Raw genomic sequence first — 17,360 nt, 5'->3', positions numbered from 1 at the left:
GATTTTGAATGAAAACTGCTCCAGGAGTCTACATGACCTCAGTCGAAAGGTATGTGGATGAGGAATTTCCTCCTTCCACTAGTAAAATTGTCGTGCCTTTAGTCTCTTTTGTGAAAGAAAGTGGAGCAGATGCCTCACACAACTGCCCCAGTCTCATTAATTGCACTGTTAAATAATAATAGAATACCATTTATTTAAATATTTTTGGATATTTTCTATATTTTCAAATATATTGATTTCAGTTACAACACAGAAGATATAAAGTGTACAGTGCTCACTTTAAATTTATTTCTGATGACAAGTATTTGCACTGTAAAAAAAACAAATGGTATTTTTTCAATTCACCTAATACAAGTACTGTAGTGCAATCTCTTTATCGTTAAAGTTGATCTTACAAATGTAGAATTATGTACAAAAAAACTGCATTCAAAAATAAAACAATGTAAAATTTTAGAGCCTGCAAGTCCACTCAGACCTACTTCTTGTTCAGCCAATTTCTCAGACAAACAAGTTTGTTTACATTTGCTGGAGATAATGCTGCCCACTTCTTGTTTACAATGTTACCTGAAAGTGAGAACAGGCGTTCTCATGGCACTGTTGTAGCCAGCATCACAAGATATTTATGTGCCAGATGCACTATGTATTCATATGTCCCTTTCTACTTCAACCACCATTCCAGAGGACATGCGTCCATGCTGATGACAGGTTCTGCTCAATAACAATCCAAAGCAGAGCAGACCGACACATGTTCACTTTCATTATCTGAGTCAGATGCCACCAGGAGAAGGTTGATTTTCTCTTTTGGTGGTTCGTGTTCTGTAGTTTCCGCATCGGAGTGTTACACTTTTAAGACTTCCGAAAGCATGCTTCACACCTCATCCTTCTCAAATTGTGGAAGGCACTTCAGATGCTTAAACCTTGGGTCGAGTGCTGTAGCTATCCTTAGAAATCTCACATTGGTACCTTCTTTGCGTTTTGTGAAATCTGCAGTGAAATTGTTCTTAAAATGAACATGTGCTGGGTCATCATCTGAGACTGTTGTAACATGAAATATATGGCAGAATGTGGGTAAAACAGAGCAGGGGACATACAATTCTTCCCCAAGAAGTTCAGTCTCAAATTTAATTAATGCATTATTTTTTTAACACGTGTCATCAGAATGGAAGCATGTCCTCTGGAATGGTGGCCGAAGCATGAAGGGGCATACGAATCTTTAGTATATCTGGCACGTAAATACCTTGCAATGCCGGCTACAAAAGTGCCATGCAAATGCCTGTTCTCACTTTCTGGTGACATTGTAAGTAAGAAGAGGGTAGCATTATCTCCTTTAAATGTAAACAAACTTGTTTGTCTTAGCGACTGGCTGAACAAGAAGTAGGACTGAGTGGACTTGTCGGCTCTAAAGTTTTACATTGTTTTGTTTTTGAGTGCAGTTATGTAACAAAAAAAAATCTACAGTTGTAAGTTGCACTTTCACGACAAAGATTGCATTACAGTACTTGTACGAGGTGAATTGAAAAATATTTCTTTTGTTTATCATTCTTACAGTGTAAATAGTTGTAATCAAAAATAATACACACCCAGATTTCAATTACAACACAGAGTACAATATGTATATGAAAATGTAGAAAAACATCCAAAGTATTTAATAAATTTCAATTGGTATTCTAGTGTTTAACAGTGCAATTAATCACGATTAATTTTTTTTTAGTTAATCGCGTGAGTTAACTGCTATTAATCGACAGCCCTACTACTTTCACACTCACATTTAAATAAGGATATATCTCATGCAAAGTATCAGATTTGTGCCTTGCCTTTTGAACAATGTGCTGCTAGGAAATGCTTGGCAGCAGTTGTGGCCTATGTGGACAGGCTGGGAATGCACACGTGCCCCTATATGGATGATTGGCTATTCAAGGACATAACTCAAAGGGTATTATAAAATCAATCCAGGTCACTACTGGATGCTTGGATCACTGATGTTCATAAGCTATTCAAAGTCCCAGCTTGTCTCTAACCGACAATTATTTGTACACAGGAACCCTTCTAGATATGGCTCAACTCCAAGCCTTCCTGCCCAAATACAGGACCTAAGACATCCCCAGTCTGGTTAAAAAGCATAAGAAAGAACCAGCTGATGACAGCTTGGACCATGCTATGTATGTTGGGTTTTATGTAAGTTCCTATTGCATGCCTCCATATTAGGAGACCTCAGTTCACCCCGTGATCCCAGGAAAAGCCCACAAGGACTCATGCATCCCATCTGGCTTTGGATCTTTCTGAAACTGTGATAATTTAGGTGAAATCTGCAATTAGGAATGGGCTTCTGAACATTTAAATTGTAGTGTCTACAGATGCATCCTACCTAGGATAGAGAGCCCATATGGAGGAACCAGAAAAATTGGGTTCCCCAGGAACAGCACGTGAATATAAATATCTTGGAGATGATGGGAGTCCTGGACTTTGAGAAATGGTAGAGTCCCATAAGGTCATAGTTTAAAGGGACAATCAGATCCATCACAGTCTATATAGGCACACATGGAGATACCTGTTTGCACCTACTATGATAGGAGGCCCTCCAGGAGTTGGAGTGAGCTGTGTCCCACAGTCTGTTCCCTGCTCTCCATGTGCCTGGCCTGGAAGGAAAACAAAACAGCAGACAGACTGTCAGTTTGTGGTAGATCCTCATGAGTGGTGTCTGGATCAGGGATGCTGGCAGATTAGATCTTTCCCAAGTAGGGAACACCAGCAGTAGATCTCTTCATGACTCATCTGAAGAAGAAGGTGCCAATTTTTTACTTCTGGCTGCATGAAAGATTTGGGTTTGTTTAGTCTGTAGAAGAGAAGGTTGAGGGGGCACATGATGATAGTTTTCAAGTACATAAAAGGTTGTTACAAGGAGGAGGGTGAAAAATTGTTCTCCTTCACCTCTGATGATAGGACAAGAAGCAATGGGCTAAAATTGCAGCAAAGGAGGTTTAGGTTTGACATTAGAAAAAAACTTCCTAACTCTCAGGGTAGGTAAGCACTGGAACAAATTGCTTAGGGAGGCTGTGGAATCTCTGTCATTGGAAGTTTTTAAGAACAGGTTAGATAAGCACCTGTCAGGAATGGCCTAGCTATTATTTAGTCCTGCTTTGAGTGCAGGGGACTAGACTAGATGACCTATTGAGGTCCCTTCCAGTCCTACACTTCTGTGATTCAAAGAAAAGATTTCACTAGCAAGAGATGACCTTGTCCACTGACTCTGGAAGGTGGCTTCTGTACACCTTTGTGTTAGTCCCATTGGTAGCAAAGTCCTGGCAAATCTCGGGAGAGAGCAGTTCAGTTATCCTAACAACCGTATGCTGGCCCATCCAGGCATGGTTTTCAGATCTGTTGTAAATGGCCAAAGCCAATCCTGTCAAGATTAGAATCAGGGCTCAGTGTGACATTCTATACCTTGGGGGAGCATACTGTAACCCCCATATTCCTCATTTTCATATAATCGTGATCTTACATATAAAGCATGCTTTGTAAGGTATCAGGAAAGGTTATGATCTGCTGAAAGTCATTTCTCTGTCCATATATGTGTATAATTAATGTATATAAAGTTATGAGAATTTTGTTGTATGGTGGTCACTAAAACATGCTGTAAATTGGGGAATCAGCCAGATATTAGCTCCCTGGAGGCAACAGCAAGGAAAGTAACCAACGCCCGGGTGGGGTGTCAAACAGCCCATCAACAGCCATTGTCCAGCAAGGGAGCTACAATGCAGTGACTCACCTGCATGAGGCCACACCAGGGGAATTGCTCAACCTTGCTTGGAGAGACTTAGCAGTGCCCCTCCTGACATGCATGGACTTGTGCTCCCCAAGAACATGGACTGAGGGTATAAAACAGAGAAACTGGACACATACTGGGCCCTTCTCCTGTCCCCACCTTTGCTGCAAGCAAGATACTGAGAAGAAGATAAGACTCCAACAGAGGAGATTGGCCCAGGTTTAAGGAACAAACCTGTATATTAAGGACTGCAATATCCAGTGGGATGAGAAAAACTACTTAATCTAGATGTTGCCCAGTCTAATAGGGTTGAGAGTTTAAACTGCGTGCTTATATTTTATTTTAGTAACCACTCTGATTTTTTGCCTATCACTTAATATTACTTAAAATCTATCTTTGTAGTTAATAAATTTGTTTGTTTATTCTACCTGAAGCAATGCGTTTGGTTTGAAGCACGTCAGAGACTCCCCTTGGGATAACAAGCCTGGTACATATCAATTTCTTTGTTAAATTGATGAACTCCTGTAAGCTTGCAGCATCCAGCAGGCATAACTGGATGCTGTAAGATGGAGGTTCCTAGGGTTGTGTCTGGAACTGGAGATATTGGCTAGTGTCATTCAATTGCACAATCCAAGCAGCTTACATGCCAGAGGCTGTGTGTGAACAGCCCAGGAGTGGGGGTTCTCACAGCAGAGCAGGGTAAGGCTGGCTCCCAGAGTCAAGGATTGGAGTGACCTAGCAGGTCACCAGTCCATATAACACCGGGGAGGGAACACCAGATCATCACCTTCAGAACAAGAGAATCTTGTTCCATTCCATCTTGGAAGCTCTCTCCCTGGTACCTTGGTTCCTGCCTGCAGTGTGATAAAATCAGACTCAAGTCAGACCCCTTTACTTGAACAACTCAGAAACTGCTGAAGTACCTTATTCATCTGTCTGCATCCATCTTAAAGACTAACTCAATCCAGATACATTTGATAGCTATTCTGATCTAATCATAGCCTAAGGTAGACCACTGTCTTTATATCCCATTATTAGCAGGTTCATGTGGGGCTTTTAAAGCCCACCTTCCATTATAAAACTTCTTCTGTTGTGGGATATCAGTATGGTCCTTACATAGGGGATGAAAGCTCCTTTTGAACTCTCTTCCTCTGGGTTAGAGTGTCTTACATAGAAGTAATTTTCCTGTTGACAGTGGCGTCAGCTCACAGAGTAAGAAAACTTCAGGCTCTGCTGAGTGATTTGCCTTTGTGACAAAGTCAGGTGGGACAACAGCAAGAGAGTGGTGGAAGGCAGGTATATTAGCTCTAGAATGATAAGGGCCCTTTTTCCTATAAACTGATAAGGGGTTACCCTAGGTCAATCAGGAACACCTGAATCCAATTAAGGGCTTCCTGAGGCCTTTAAAAACCCCTCCTCTGGTGAGAGAGGTGGAGAAAGAGACAAGCTGCTCCAGGGAGAGAGGCTGCTCTCCTCCCTAAAGGGGGGAACAACCAAAGCTGAGTGCCTGTTTAGGGAAGGACTGATACCCCGGGGCCAGCAATAGGACACCACCACCCCAGCAAGGGAGCAGGGAAAGGTATCCTCCTTTGTTTTGTGTTTGTAAAATGGTTTCTTTTTGTTTGCTAGAGGAGCACTCCTTGGGCCTGCTGTGAGGCCTACCTTGAAAATACTGATAAGGGAAGACAGACACTGTTCAGAGTGTGGTTGATTTACCCCAGGCCCCGCCTCTGCCAGAGGGGGAAGCGCTAAGTCCAGCAAGATAGAGTAAGTGCCTTGCCACACCTTACATCAGATTTTTCAAAGGATTAAGTGGTGCTATGGACTCATCTGATATTCTTCTCCAAGGTGATGATGAAGTTCCACCTTAATGAGCCTATTGGTTTACCAACACTTTTCTACGCTCGGGCCTCACGAAGATTGGCATCTTTCACTATATGCTTGATGATAGAAGGTCTTTGGGGTTCTGTTTGGCACAGACTAAAACCCATAGACAGTCCACTCAACTTTGCTTCTTTTGATACCAATTCATTGGACAGTCATATTACTAAGAGGACAGTGTCTAAGTGGATGTCTGATTACATTTCACATTGTTAAATCTGACTGCCCTGAAACTAGCTTTTTCAATGCTCACTCAATTCAAGGCAAGGTTGTGCCACCACAACATTTTCAGAAATGTTTCCATCACAGACATCTGCAAAATAGCTATACAGACTTCTCTGCCCATGCTTATTTACAAAGCATTATTGCATGTATTCAGCGTTGTGGGGGAGGAATCTTGTAGACTCTTCATGCTCCAAAACTAGTTTCCAAGGTAGAGAAGGCCAAACATCTCCAACCCACAGAATGATTTGCTTTACTTCACGAAGTCCCGTATTTTCAGTTGGATTTTCTTTCTTTTGGCTGTGTGCTGTACATTGTTGTACATTGTTTTTGTTGAGTTTGCAAGGAATCTTAGTAACACATATGAATTTGTGTATACATTTAGATAAACCCTTCCTGTTCACACTGTTGGCATTGACCTTAATTGTTGTTGCTCACTGGAGCTCTACTTTTATCTTTCTTTGATGAGATTACTCTCCAGAAATGAGACTCCTGACACAAATAGCATGTTTAGCAAAGAGGAAATGATTTTATTTTTAATTCTGCTTCTCTGAAGATATCATCGTGCAGAATTCTCACTTGTCCATCCACCTCCCCTCACAGATTGGCGGTTACCTCTTTTGAGGTGTTTTTTATTTTCTGTTGATCACCTTGAACTGTTTAATTCTTCCTGGAAGCTTCACCCCACGCTCAGCTGGAGCATCTGACTGAAATGGCCAGAGGGCAGCATTTATACTCCATGTGGTGGTGCAAGACAACCAGTAGGGGTCCTGGCTCATGCATTCCCTTGATAACACTGTTTTCAAAAAGACCTTAGCTTGGGGAGTTCTGCTGGTCTTGCACTAAAGAGCCAAAATCCACGAATGGGAATCCTCAAGGAGGTTGTTTCTTCAAAGAAGCAGAATTATATATGTCATTTTCCCTTTTGATCTCTTTAAATTTCTCTTGCCCTCCCTCTCCCCCACCTCCATGCAACATAAACACTTCTGATTACTGTCACCATGAAGACTTTACTTTGGCATATGGGGGAGTGGGCGGGGGAGTGAAGCCATGCCACCAAAGTCAGTATCAATGCTATTCTGTGAATTTGCCAGTAGTAGGTGCTTTACTGTAGTGTCTTTGGAGTGTAGTTGAGTTGCTAGAGTTTCACTAACTTGAGCAACTTGAGACATAAAGCAGCTCCTGAAGCCAAGTCTCTTGCCGTGCAATTTAGCACTGCTTCTAGGTGACTGTGCTGGTTCTTCCATCCCTGCTTGAGTACTGGACGTTTCCTAGCCTTTTCCATTCCATTAGAGCTGCCAGGCTATCATCCAGCTACTGAGGCCAAGTTAATCACATACCCAACATGTTTCTAAGCCATGCTGAGTTCCTTCTTAATTTCCTTTCTCGTTCCTTTCTCCTTTGAGAGCAGTTACAGAGTCCAAAGCATTCCCCTCTGTCTCCTCCACCCCACTTACCCAGCTCATGTCATTTTGAGAGTCATGATCAGGTTGCTTTTGCATTTGTGATTTTTGGCATAAGCCCCTCTCCAAAGTATATTACATAATCATAAACCTTACGAAAATGTTGTTGTAATATTTCTTTAATAGTATTAGAAACAGGAAATTCAGTGTTAGAAATCCTAAGTTTTGAAAGTATAGAGACATAGTCACAGCCAGCCCAAAGAACACTAACTTTGCCTTCAGAGCAAGGTACTGAGAAACATCAGAAATGCTGAGAGAACCTTATCCACCCATCACAAATGTTAGTCCTAACAACAAAAGAAAAATGTGAATGTCTTACACTTAATCATATAGTGGTTGCCTTCTTTATGACAATACTCAGGTCACAGAAAAGAACATACTCTACCAATTCCTGGTTAGATATTTCGCATTGTGAAGGTAGTCATTTTCCTTTCTTCATTAAGATTCCACTCCTTGCACAAATGTCATTACACACACAACTAATTGGTGAGTCTACCTATAGAAACCTGTTAAACACATCATATGAAATGACAGCACTTACTTCAAAAGCACAATTTGGAGACTGTGCAATGAATAAGGCAAGGGTTTGAGAATCCATTATTCCTTCTAGCCAAATTCTGGTTGCAATTATAATCGTGTGAATGCAGAGTAATTGAACTGGAAACGTACAGTGGTGTAACTGAGAAAGTTTGGTCCTCATTGCACAGTCTGGACAAGGCATAGTGAATAAGACAGGAGATGTACTCTCTGAACAAAATAAGTATTTAATTGCCATAGAGAAAATAAAATTTTGGTTGACAGTGGCTGTACTGTGTGCAGCATTCCTGTTCATTTCTGTTTTAAGAAGTTTTTTTCCCATCCTTTCTATGCACTGTACACTGAATAAGGAAGGTGTTCTGCAGAAGTAATAGCGTGGTATCATGTAATTTAAAGCCCACTCAAAGGGACAGAGTTAGGGTTATGCAAGCAATTGTAATTTTAGCTTTTTCTAACATTTGGGTACTTAACAAGGCCTCTTTGATATTCTCAGTTTTGTTTTGTTTTTTAATGAAATATGTAGTAAAGAGAAACACATTTTTGCTACACATATTCAACAAATAAAAACACTTCTGGGCTGGAAGCATGCACTGTGACAAATTTAAGAAAAATGTAAATTACAATGGCCACGTTATAAATCTTTTAAGGAAAGGGATTAAAACTGGCTTTGTAACTTACTTTCTTTGCTTGATTCCATTCTTGCTGTCACAACTCATGCCTGCAGGAGCCAAAAATACAGTGGAAGGCTGTGTGCTTCAGCTCCCAAGGTGGAGACTGTAGAAATTACAGAGACTTTATGGTTGGGGTCAGTGCATGACTCTCTTCTATTCCCACAGACTCTTACCTCTTTGCTCTGTGCCCCCAGTGACAGTTCTAAACATTCACAACTAACACCACAGATGTGGTTCCCTACCTCAACAGGGCCTCCTCTGGCTAACAGAGGATGGGTTAACTGGCTCTCATATTGACCTAAGGGCTTGTCTACATGGGAAAATTGACTGTAATAGCTGTTGTAGAATAAGCTGTTCCATGATAGCTCCCTGTGTGGACACTATTCCAGAACAAAAATCACTTTATTCCAGAATAATTACTGCGCTCACAAATCACAGTGCTTAATCTGGAATAAAGTGACTTTTATCCTGAAATAGTGTATCCTCACAAGGGGATACAGGGAGATATTACCTAATAGCTTATGCTGCAATAGCTATTCTGGTCTTTTTCCCTGTAGACAAGATGTGAGCATCACAATGCTAGTCTAGGGTGAAAAGCGTAAAGCAGGTTGTGGGAAGCTCAGGCTCCTCGGGGCTCTAACAAGACTGTGGAGAAGCAACCAGAGAAAAATATCAATGCTAGTAGTTCCCAGAATGTTACACTGCTTCTGGCTTCCTCTCTAAAGCTGATGCTCAAACCCAGATTGTGAGGTCTCTGAGGCAAGGACTGCATTTATGCAATTTCCTTATAATGCCAACTATGAAGGGGTCCTTAGGTGCTACCAAAATACAAATAATAATAATGGTCTAAAATGTGATTTTTTTTTTTCTTGCAGCTTCATGGTGAGTTAGAAAAGGGTGAGAAGGACAGCGCTGAGCTGCAGGAGTTTGCCAATGCCATCCTACAGCAGATAGCAGATCACTGTCCTGACATTCTGGAGCAAGTCGTCAACGCACTTGAGGAGTCATCATGATCTCAGCTGCTAGCCTGAATAGAACAGAACACCTAGTGACCAAGCCCAGTCAGTCCAAGAAGTCATGAAAATGGAGAGAATTGTGAAAGAAGGACAAGGGAACAGGAAATTTTGGTGCACCTTTTACAAAGAAAGAAAGGAAAACTTTATAAATTACATGCTATCTTGGTTCTTCCAGTCTATGGTTACTGAATCGTGTCTGCATTCATCCTCTCACTGCCTTTCTACTTTGGTATCTGCCCCCAGCTAACTTTCTCTTGTTGAGGCTTTTGGATACATCTGAGCAGAGACTTGCTGAATCCAGTGAGCACAGAAGAGGGCTTTTGGACATGAGTGGCTATGATTTTTCCTTGAGGTAGTGAATGGGGGAGCACTTGTCTTTTGTTGCTGTTTTTTCCCCCATACAAACTGAAAGCCTGAATTTCTTAATAGTAAAACTGGGAACAGTGATAAAGGCCAAGAGCTGATCACATCAGCTATCTCAGGATTTGCTGTCTGTCTCTAAATTAGTGATTTCTTATGAAAAGGGGAAAGTCTCCTTATGTGGTCCCACTGGTCACTTCCATGCAGTAACTGTGGGACAAGATAGGCATATGGGTGATTTCTGATTGGTGATTTCTGTTTATTTAGCCTCACTTTTGTTGTTCATTGGCTCTGAAGTACTGAGAATGGCTTTTTTTCAGAAGAATGTTTTCTTTAGTTGGCTTTCTTGGTCTGTCCTAGTTATTTTGCATCATAGTGTATCTCATCTGTATCTTGTAAATTCTTGTTTACAGAGAGCTTCCTTCCTTCAAATAGGCTCTGGGCAGCAGGGCAGCTCCTGGACTTGATTTTTCTCGCTTACTATTGATAATTTTTCAGGCAGTGGCTTCTGTGAATTCTAATTGCCAGGAGAGGAGTCCTACACATTGTCTACGTGAGAAAGTTGCAACAGTTGACTAAAAGTGTGATTTTTTTAAAAACCAATTTAGGTAAACTGGTAGAAGAGGCTATCTGATCACACTTACTTCAATTTAAATCAGGTTATTTTGGTTTATCTTAAGAATCGATTGAAGCTAAACTAAAATAAGCCCTTCTTAAATCAAAATAAGAGTATCTGCACCAGTGGTTCTCAAACTTCTGTACTGGTGACCCCTTTCACATAGCAAGCCTTTGAGTGCGACCCGCCCCCTTATAAATTAAAAACAATTTTTAATATATTTAACACCGTTATAAATGCTGGAGGCAAAGCGAGGTTTCAAGTGGAGGCTGACAGCTCATGACCCCCCCATGTAATAACCTCGCAACCCCCTGAGGGGTCCCAACCCCCAGTTTGAGAACCCCGATCTACACTATGCTTTCCAGTGGTTTAAGTAATTTGGTTTAAAATCATACCATCAGTTAAACCAGTACAACTTTTGAATGTAGATGAGGCCTTAGTCATAGGCCCATCCACCCCTTACCCTTACTAAATCCCCTGCTGATAAGTGATGTGATCTCACATAGCTGATCTGTTTGTCCTTCTATTAGCAAATCAGAATCTGCATCATGGCTAGGATTCTGAATGTTCTTTCATGCACTTTGCACTAACGTTGAAGACATGGTTTTGTTGCAAGTTTTCAGTGAGCCTCTGTGAATATTCAAATGACAGAACTTTTTGGCATCACCCTACATGCCCCTTAAAAGAATTATCCCCTTTTGAATTTTTGGTGCTCTCGTATTCCAGGTTAAGAAAACAGAGTTTTGTTACATTAAAAAAGAGGGTGGGAAGATTTGGAAGCCAGTATCATAGTGGAGAGATTGCTGGCTCTTCAGTTGCTTTCCCAGCAGGTCTGCATCAGTAGTCAATGTCTTTACTCCTGGTGTGTCGGCTCTAGCTCTGACTGATCTTTCAAAGTCTAGAAATATCTGATATTAAATGTCCGTAATCCAAGCCTTTAGGGCAGTCTCCCAATAGACCCCTTTCACCATTTGGAGCCTGCAATGTAATTTCCTCTCCCCCTCATTAAATTCTGAATCCACATCACAGAGCCCTTTCACTACCCAAAATGCTGTAGTCCCAGTCAGCTAACCCCATTTCCTTGTCTTTCAAGTCTGCAGATCAGTTTCCTTCACCCCTTTTTCCATTTTTGGGTTGACTGACCCCTCTGGATATGAAGATGATTTGCAAAGACTTGAGAGTCAACACTCACCCTGCGCTTATCTGAAAATAGCACTGAAAGTCAAGGCAAGAAAAGGCTTTTCACTGGCATTCCCATAAAATATAATGAATAGTTTTAAAGTAAACCATGTCTAAACTCATTCTACCTTTCTCATTATGAAAGGACATAGTGGGTTATCCATTGCCAACAGCAAACCACTTAAAGGAATTCAACCTTCTCCTCTTATTGGTATAAAAGGGAACGTCTTAGGGGGAACTGGATCAGTAATGGTGTCCCTTCCTGAGTTTCCTATGATGTTCACATTTATTTGTTTTGAGCCTTTGTTGCTTTGCAAATCAAGAAATACAGCTTTAGTTCTCACTGCCGTAATAGGCAGTGTCTGACGCTTTTTTGTCATTGAGTGGGAAAGGAGTGGGAACCTGACTGGTTGCAAGGGTGAAACAGCATGTACCGGAAGACATATAGACAGTGACTGTACATACCACTGAGCCATGCCTCATACCAGAGCCGCTCCCTTGGCCTTATTATTTGAGTCAGCACGTTTTGATAGAAACTGTTTTGAAATCTTTCCTCTTGCTTTCTCTTCATCACCCATAATTACTCACTTTAGGAATTTAATGCTGCCTATAAAACCATCACAGCCATCATTGTAGCATCTTCCCACCACCACTGCTTCCTGACTGTCCCATTAGCTTATATGGTCAAATCTCCAGCTGTCCTTGTTCCCTGCTGTAAAATAATCCTCTTTCTGTGAGAAGCTGTGGAATTTTCCTTATCGATGGTTCAGATGACTCCTACTCGTAAACCTTTTACTGAGATGCTCCTTGATAGTGTTTCTGTGGAGGGGAGGGGAGTGAATAGTGGTCATTTGTGGCTATTACTTCAGTTCCCTTTGTTTATTGCACTGCCCATAAATCACAAGAAACCCCCGATTTTCCATGCTGGGACTTCTAGGGTCTTTAACTCAGCTGCCACCATGTGGCTGCACTTCTGTACAACTGGAACTGCCTCAACAAAAGCATGTCAATCTCATGACAGTGGGTGCAAGGTTTGTGCAGTGAAAGCCACGTAAATCCTACTGTTTGCACTCTACACTGCTTCCAGCATGTTCTTTGGACAGATTTGTCAAGCAGGGATAATTCTCACACTGGCCATTGGGTTTTTATCTTCAAGTAACACATCTGCTGTTTTTCTCCATCTGAAATATTGTGCCTTGCTGCATTTCCTTCCATTACCTACTGTAGTCTTGTTCGGCTCCTAGCCCTGCCACTGTGAACCTTGATCTAAGCCCTCAGTAAAGTGAGTGAGCCAGATCTTATCTGGGAACAGACTTGATCTGACTTGATCTCTAGTGAACTGTTACAGATAATCTCCTTTATCCTGCTTAGATAGAGATCATATCATGCTGAATAGCCCTTGGAGCTGTTTGATTCAGGGAGAGATGGCTGGCCATTAATTAATACTGAACATGACCCATCTCAACATTTTTTCTTTATGGAGTGCCATGTCATTAGCCTTAGGGTAACTCATGGATTTAGGTGACGTAGGATCCATCATGAGATGGCATATCATTCATGCACATGGTGGCGGGAGGGAAGGGGTGTCCTGGGGGGGGGGTATCCCCGCATGCATGTGTGCAGTCACCCTGGTGCCCAATCTATCACAGCTCTTTTAAACTTGTATTTCCCCATCTCAATTGCCAGGGAGACCTAGCCAGTATCCAGGAAATACAGCTCTACAATGCAGTATAGTATTCCTGGCAAATCCATTTGCCCTTTCTGTTTTCCTGCCCCAGAGTCCAGTTTCCAAGGAAAACCTTACAAAAAGAGTCTGTGGAATCTTGCTTATTCTTGTCACATTCATGGAGTTCCGCTTGCTATAAAATTATGATGGGGTTTTATTGGTTTAATAATTTTTTTCTTTCAAGCTATTAAAGTGCTTATTTGCAGAGAAGCTGAGAGGTTTAAGAACTGGAGAAACTCTCCATAATAGATTAAACAGGATATGTTATCAGGGTTTGAGTGTAGATACAAGTGGAGCTCCTCAAGCCCCACTTAGTCACGATCCCCAAGAATCCAAGATCATTTCCTTTGCACCAAATGTGGTTTAAAAACACTAATGAAACGGACACTGCAACACTAGAACGGCAAAAATAGTGACACTATTCGTGATTGGAGGAAGAATTGATGAGCTGCATGCCAGGTGAAACTCTAGACTTGTGGTATTGTCTCTTATGTGGACTACCTTTGGCCAGATCTCCCCCTAAGAAATGCCAAACCCTCTTTGCAAAATCCAAACTTCAGGTAATCTCAGGGGGTGGGGATGAAGGTTGTGAGATACAAGAATCTTTATGTGCCGTTTCCAGGTGTACTTCTGGACTAATACCTCCTCTAGCAATTTTGTGATACTTTGTGTCTCCTATTATTTTGTACCAGGGAAGAATGGAGACCTCTTTTCAGAGGAGTGCTAATGTCAGAGACCCATCCCTGGCCTCACACACCCTCTTTTCTAAACCCAGTGGTATCTGTATTTCCTCACCCTTATAGCTCCCACCCATAGCTGCTGCTAATGTTTGTGTTAGGAAATTCTCACATCTGATAAAGGGTAAAATGGAGCAGCCCCCACGCATCCCATTGTCACTCACTGCCATGAAGGTTTCCTTACAAAGGGTGGTGGGATAAAGAAACCTCTATTGATTCCAATATAAAGCAAAAGTTCTACTACATCACCAGTGTACATACTCCACAAGGACTTCAATGAACTAAAAAGGAAAGTAGTACAATCGTCTGGGATTAAAAGAAGCCCCCACTCAACTGAGCATCTGCACTGACCCAGACAGCGGAAACAGAAGGCTCTGGATAAATAACACTGCCCCAGTGAAGCTAGTGGAGTGGGAGGGTCAGGCAAAGAGCATTTTTGGACTGTGCTGAACTGACAAGATAAACTCTTCTCTGCCAATCTCATGGTCATGGCAGAGAATGTGTGTCAGGTTTTTTAAACAAAATAATGTTTTTAATGGGGTTTTTTTCCATGTAAGAAGAGGGAACCCTATGCTACAACAGATCCTTCTGAACTAAATGGCTGTGTCTGCAATTTTTTAAAAAAAGAAAACTGTTTCAAAACTTTTTAGTGTCAAATGCATAAACACAAGAATGCTGACTTTTTCCAGTGTGTGTGGCGAGTGCTGTAACCTTATCATCGGTATTTCCCCTGACTTTTTCAGGGTATTTTTTCCTGTTTTGTTTTCTGCTTGTCAATATTGTCTGTGTGGTCCTATGGTTCGGACAGTTACCAACAGTGCGTGTCTGTTGTCAGATTAAAAAAAAAAAGCGATAGAAGTAGAACTGAAAAAGATGTGTTTTTAAAAATATAATAATAAATGTAAATAAAAGGAATTCAAGTTATGACACAGCAAAGCTCTGACTCCTCCTCCTGGGTTTGTAAGGAAAACGATTTGTGTGGGCTCATGGGCTCATATAATCAATTGCCTTTAACAGGCTAGTGACATCAAAACTAGTTTGGTCTCTTAGGAAATCACCCCATACTGTATGTTCCCTCTCCCCCAGTTTTACACTGTACATACTAACCACAGAGTATAGAAATGGGAGGGGGAAATAGTGTTTTAGAAACTAGTCTTTACTAGTAAAGTTATCAGCCCAGCATGTCCTTTAGGTTATCACCCATTGATACAAATGGATTGGATGCTTTGGGGCAAATTTTCAGACATTGGCACTTGAACTGTACCTATAAATTATGTGGGCATGTGCAAATGCATATTGGCTTCTACAGTTACCAGTTCACATAATGCAATGCTTATATTGCAGGTGCCTGTTTTTAAAACTGTATCCAGCATCTTTTGTGCAGCGTTAAAGGGCTTCCAGCCTTTTTCTGCTCCAGTTGTTTCAAAGATTGGACTATATAAAAAGACTGTCAACTTCAAACTGCATATTGGTAAACAGACACATTTCTGTATTCGTGTTGTTAGTGACACCTTAAGTTATTTTAAATGAATGTATTTTTTACAATTCTATTTTTCACTATGCTGTTTGTTTACTTTTTGCACTTTTTCTAGTTTGGACATTGAAAACTAAGGCAATCAGTTTCACTTTCATGTCCTGCAGTGTTTGGGTTTATTTGTTCAAAACCAACTGTTTCCATTAAAAATAAAAATCAGGGAACCATTTCTGTTAATAGGCTCTAGTCTTAGACTTTGTAAAAGCTTAGCTCTATAAATCTAAATTTCAAGCCAAACACTGACCCTTTACTCTACTTTTGTCCATTCACCCAGCTCTCAATGGTTCCGATCAGGTCTCAGTTTTAGTGAAGTGTATGTAATAACACTTTTGCTTTTATCTAGTAACTTCAGTATTTGGGAAGAGCATTAATTTCTGTTTGGCCTGTACCTGTGCCAGACTTGCAGAACTTAAGTTTTGAGTTCAGTAATTGTCTCTCAATATTTACTGATGTATTTGTTACAGTAATTCCTGGGGCTGCTATATTGATAAAGTGCTTATGGATTTCTGAAGGAGAATAACTCAGATGGGACCACAGCCAGGGGAACCATTTCTGTGCTGATCTAACATGCTGCTCCAAGGCCACTAAAACAGTATTAGTGTTTCTCTCTGATTGATTAAATGATGGATAGCACACCAGATTCTGCTTTACCAAATTGTTCCTGGGAGTAGCCCAGTGGCTTGTCATAAGGAATAAAATTTGTGGGACACCCACTCTATAGCCAGGGATCCCTTATTTGCTTTGGAAGAGACATGTTGCACTTTAGTGGAGGAGGAGGTTGGCTTTGGATATAGAGTCTGGCATACTTGAGTTCCTTTTGGAAAAGCAGCAGCAGGAGACATTGATGTCTGTGATGCAAGTGTGCACGCTGCCTTCAACTTGTATGTGTTTTATTGCTGGAGTCATGTTGCTGACAGGATAATGAAATTGCAAAGAAAATTGTGTTATATTCAACTTTGCCTTGATAATATAAACACTTTTTGTTCATTTTTTCTTTTTTTTATTCACAAACTAAATTCATCGAGAAATTATAAAATTATTTAAAAACTCTGTGCTGTCCTTTTCTTTCAGTCCCATTGTGTCTTGTGTAATGTTTTCTCCCCCAGATTTTGGATTAGGGAGGGGTCTTGTTTCCTACTGGGGATGCAGAATGTATCCAGAATGAGCTATTCTCTTTCTGTTGCTTCCATCCTTCCAAAGTAAGTTGACTTAAAGTATTGCTCCAGAGAGGGCCTGAATCCCAAGCGAACACCTTACATTGAGACAATTTCAGAGCCATCTCCTGTGTGGTCACATGTCTGGAAGCACATCTTGTTCAAAACTAAAAAGTCATCATCCTATAGAATAAAATGCCCACAAGCACATCCCCTGTGCAAACTAAATTAAAGCTCTATCCCCAAGGCATCAGATACCCAACAACATGAAAATGGTGCTAGGTCCCACAAAGTGATCTATGCCAGGCCTCACAGAACGGAAAAAGTGGGTTCTACCGAGTGTCCTATTTCCAGCAGCATGTTATGGGCACAAGCAATTTCTGCCTGTGACTGTTTCATCACTGCCTTCAGAAATCCTCATTTTTCTGGAGTTTATAACCTTTCTAAAGAGAATTACCCATAGCTGCAACTGTGGGTCCCCATGGGGATGAAATATCCCTT

General features: G+C 41.1%; 1 protein-coding gene across 13 annotated transcripts in view; it reads left to right on the top strand.

The window, feature by feature from the left end:
• Positions 1-16,755, top strand: part of ERC1 (ELKS/RAB6-interacting/CAST family member 1) — a 552,070-nt gene extending 535,315 nt beyond the window's left edge. For all 13 annotated transcript variants that reach the window (XM_073320483.2, XM_073320517.2, XM_073320492.2 and 10 more), the window contains one exon: positions 9,413-16,755. In XM_073320483.2, the coding sequence (XP_073176584.1) occupies positions 9,413-9,550 (138 nt within the window). In that variant the 3' untranslated portion in view covers positions 9,551-16,755. The remainder of the gene's footprint in view (positions 1-9,412) is intronic.
• The last annotated feature ends 605 nt before the right edge of the window (positions 16,756-17,360 follow it).

This window comes from Lepidochelys kempii, chromosome 1 (genome assembly GCF_965140285.1).
Source record: "Lepidochelys kempii isolate rLepKem1 chromosome 1, rLepKem1.hap1, whole genome shotgun sequence".
NCBI classification, from domain to species: domain Eukaryota; kingdom Metazoa; phylum Chordata; order Testudines; family Cheloniidae; genus Lepidochelys; species Lepidochelys kempii.
Note: the sequence above shows the minus strand (reverse complement) of the source record. Positions and strands in the feature narration are given on the sequence as shown.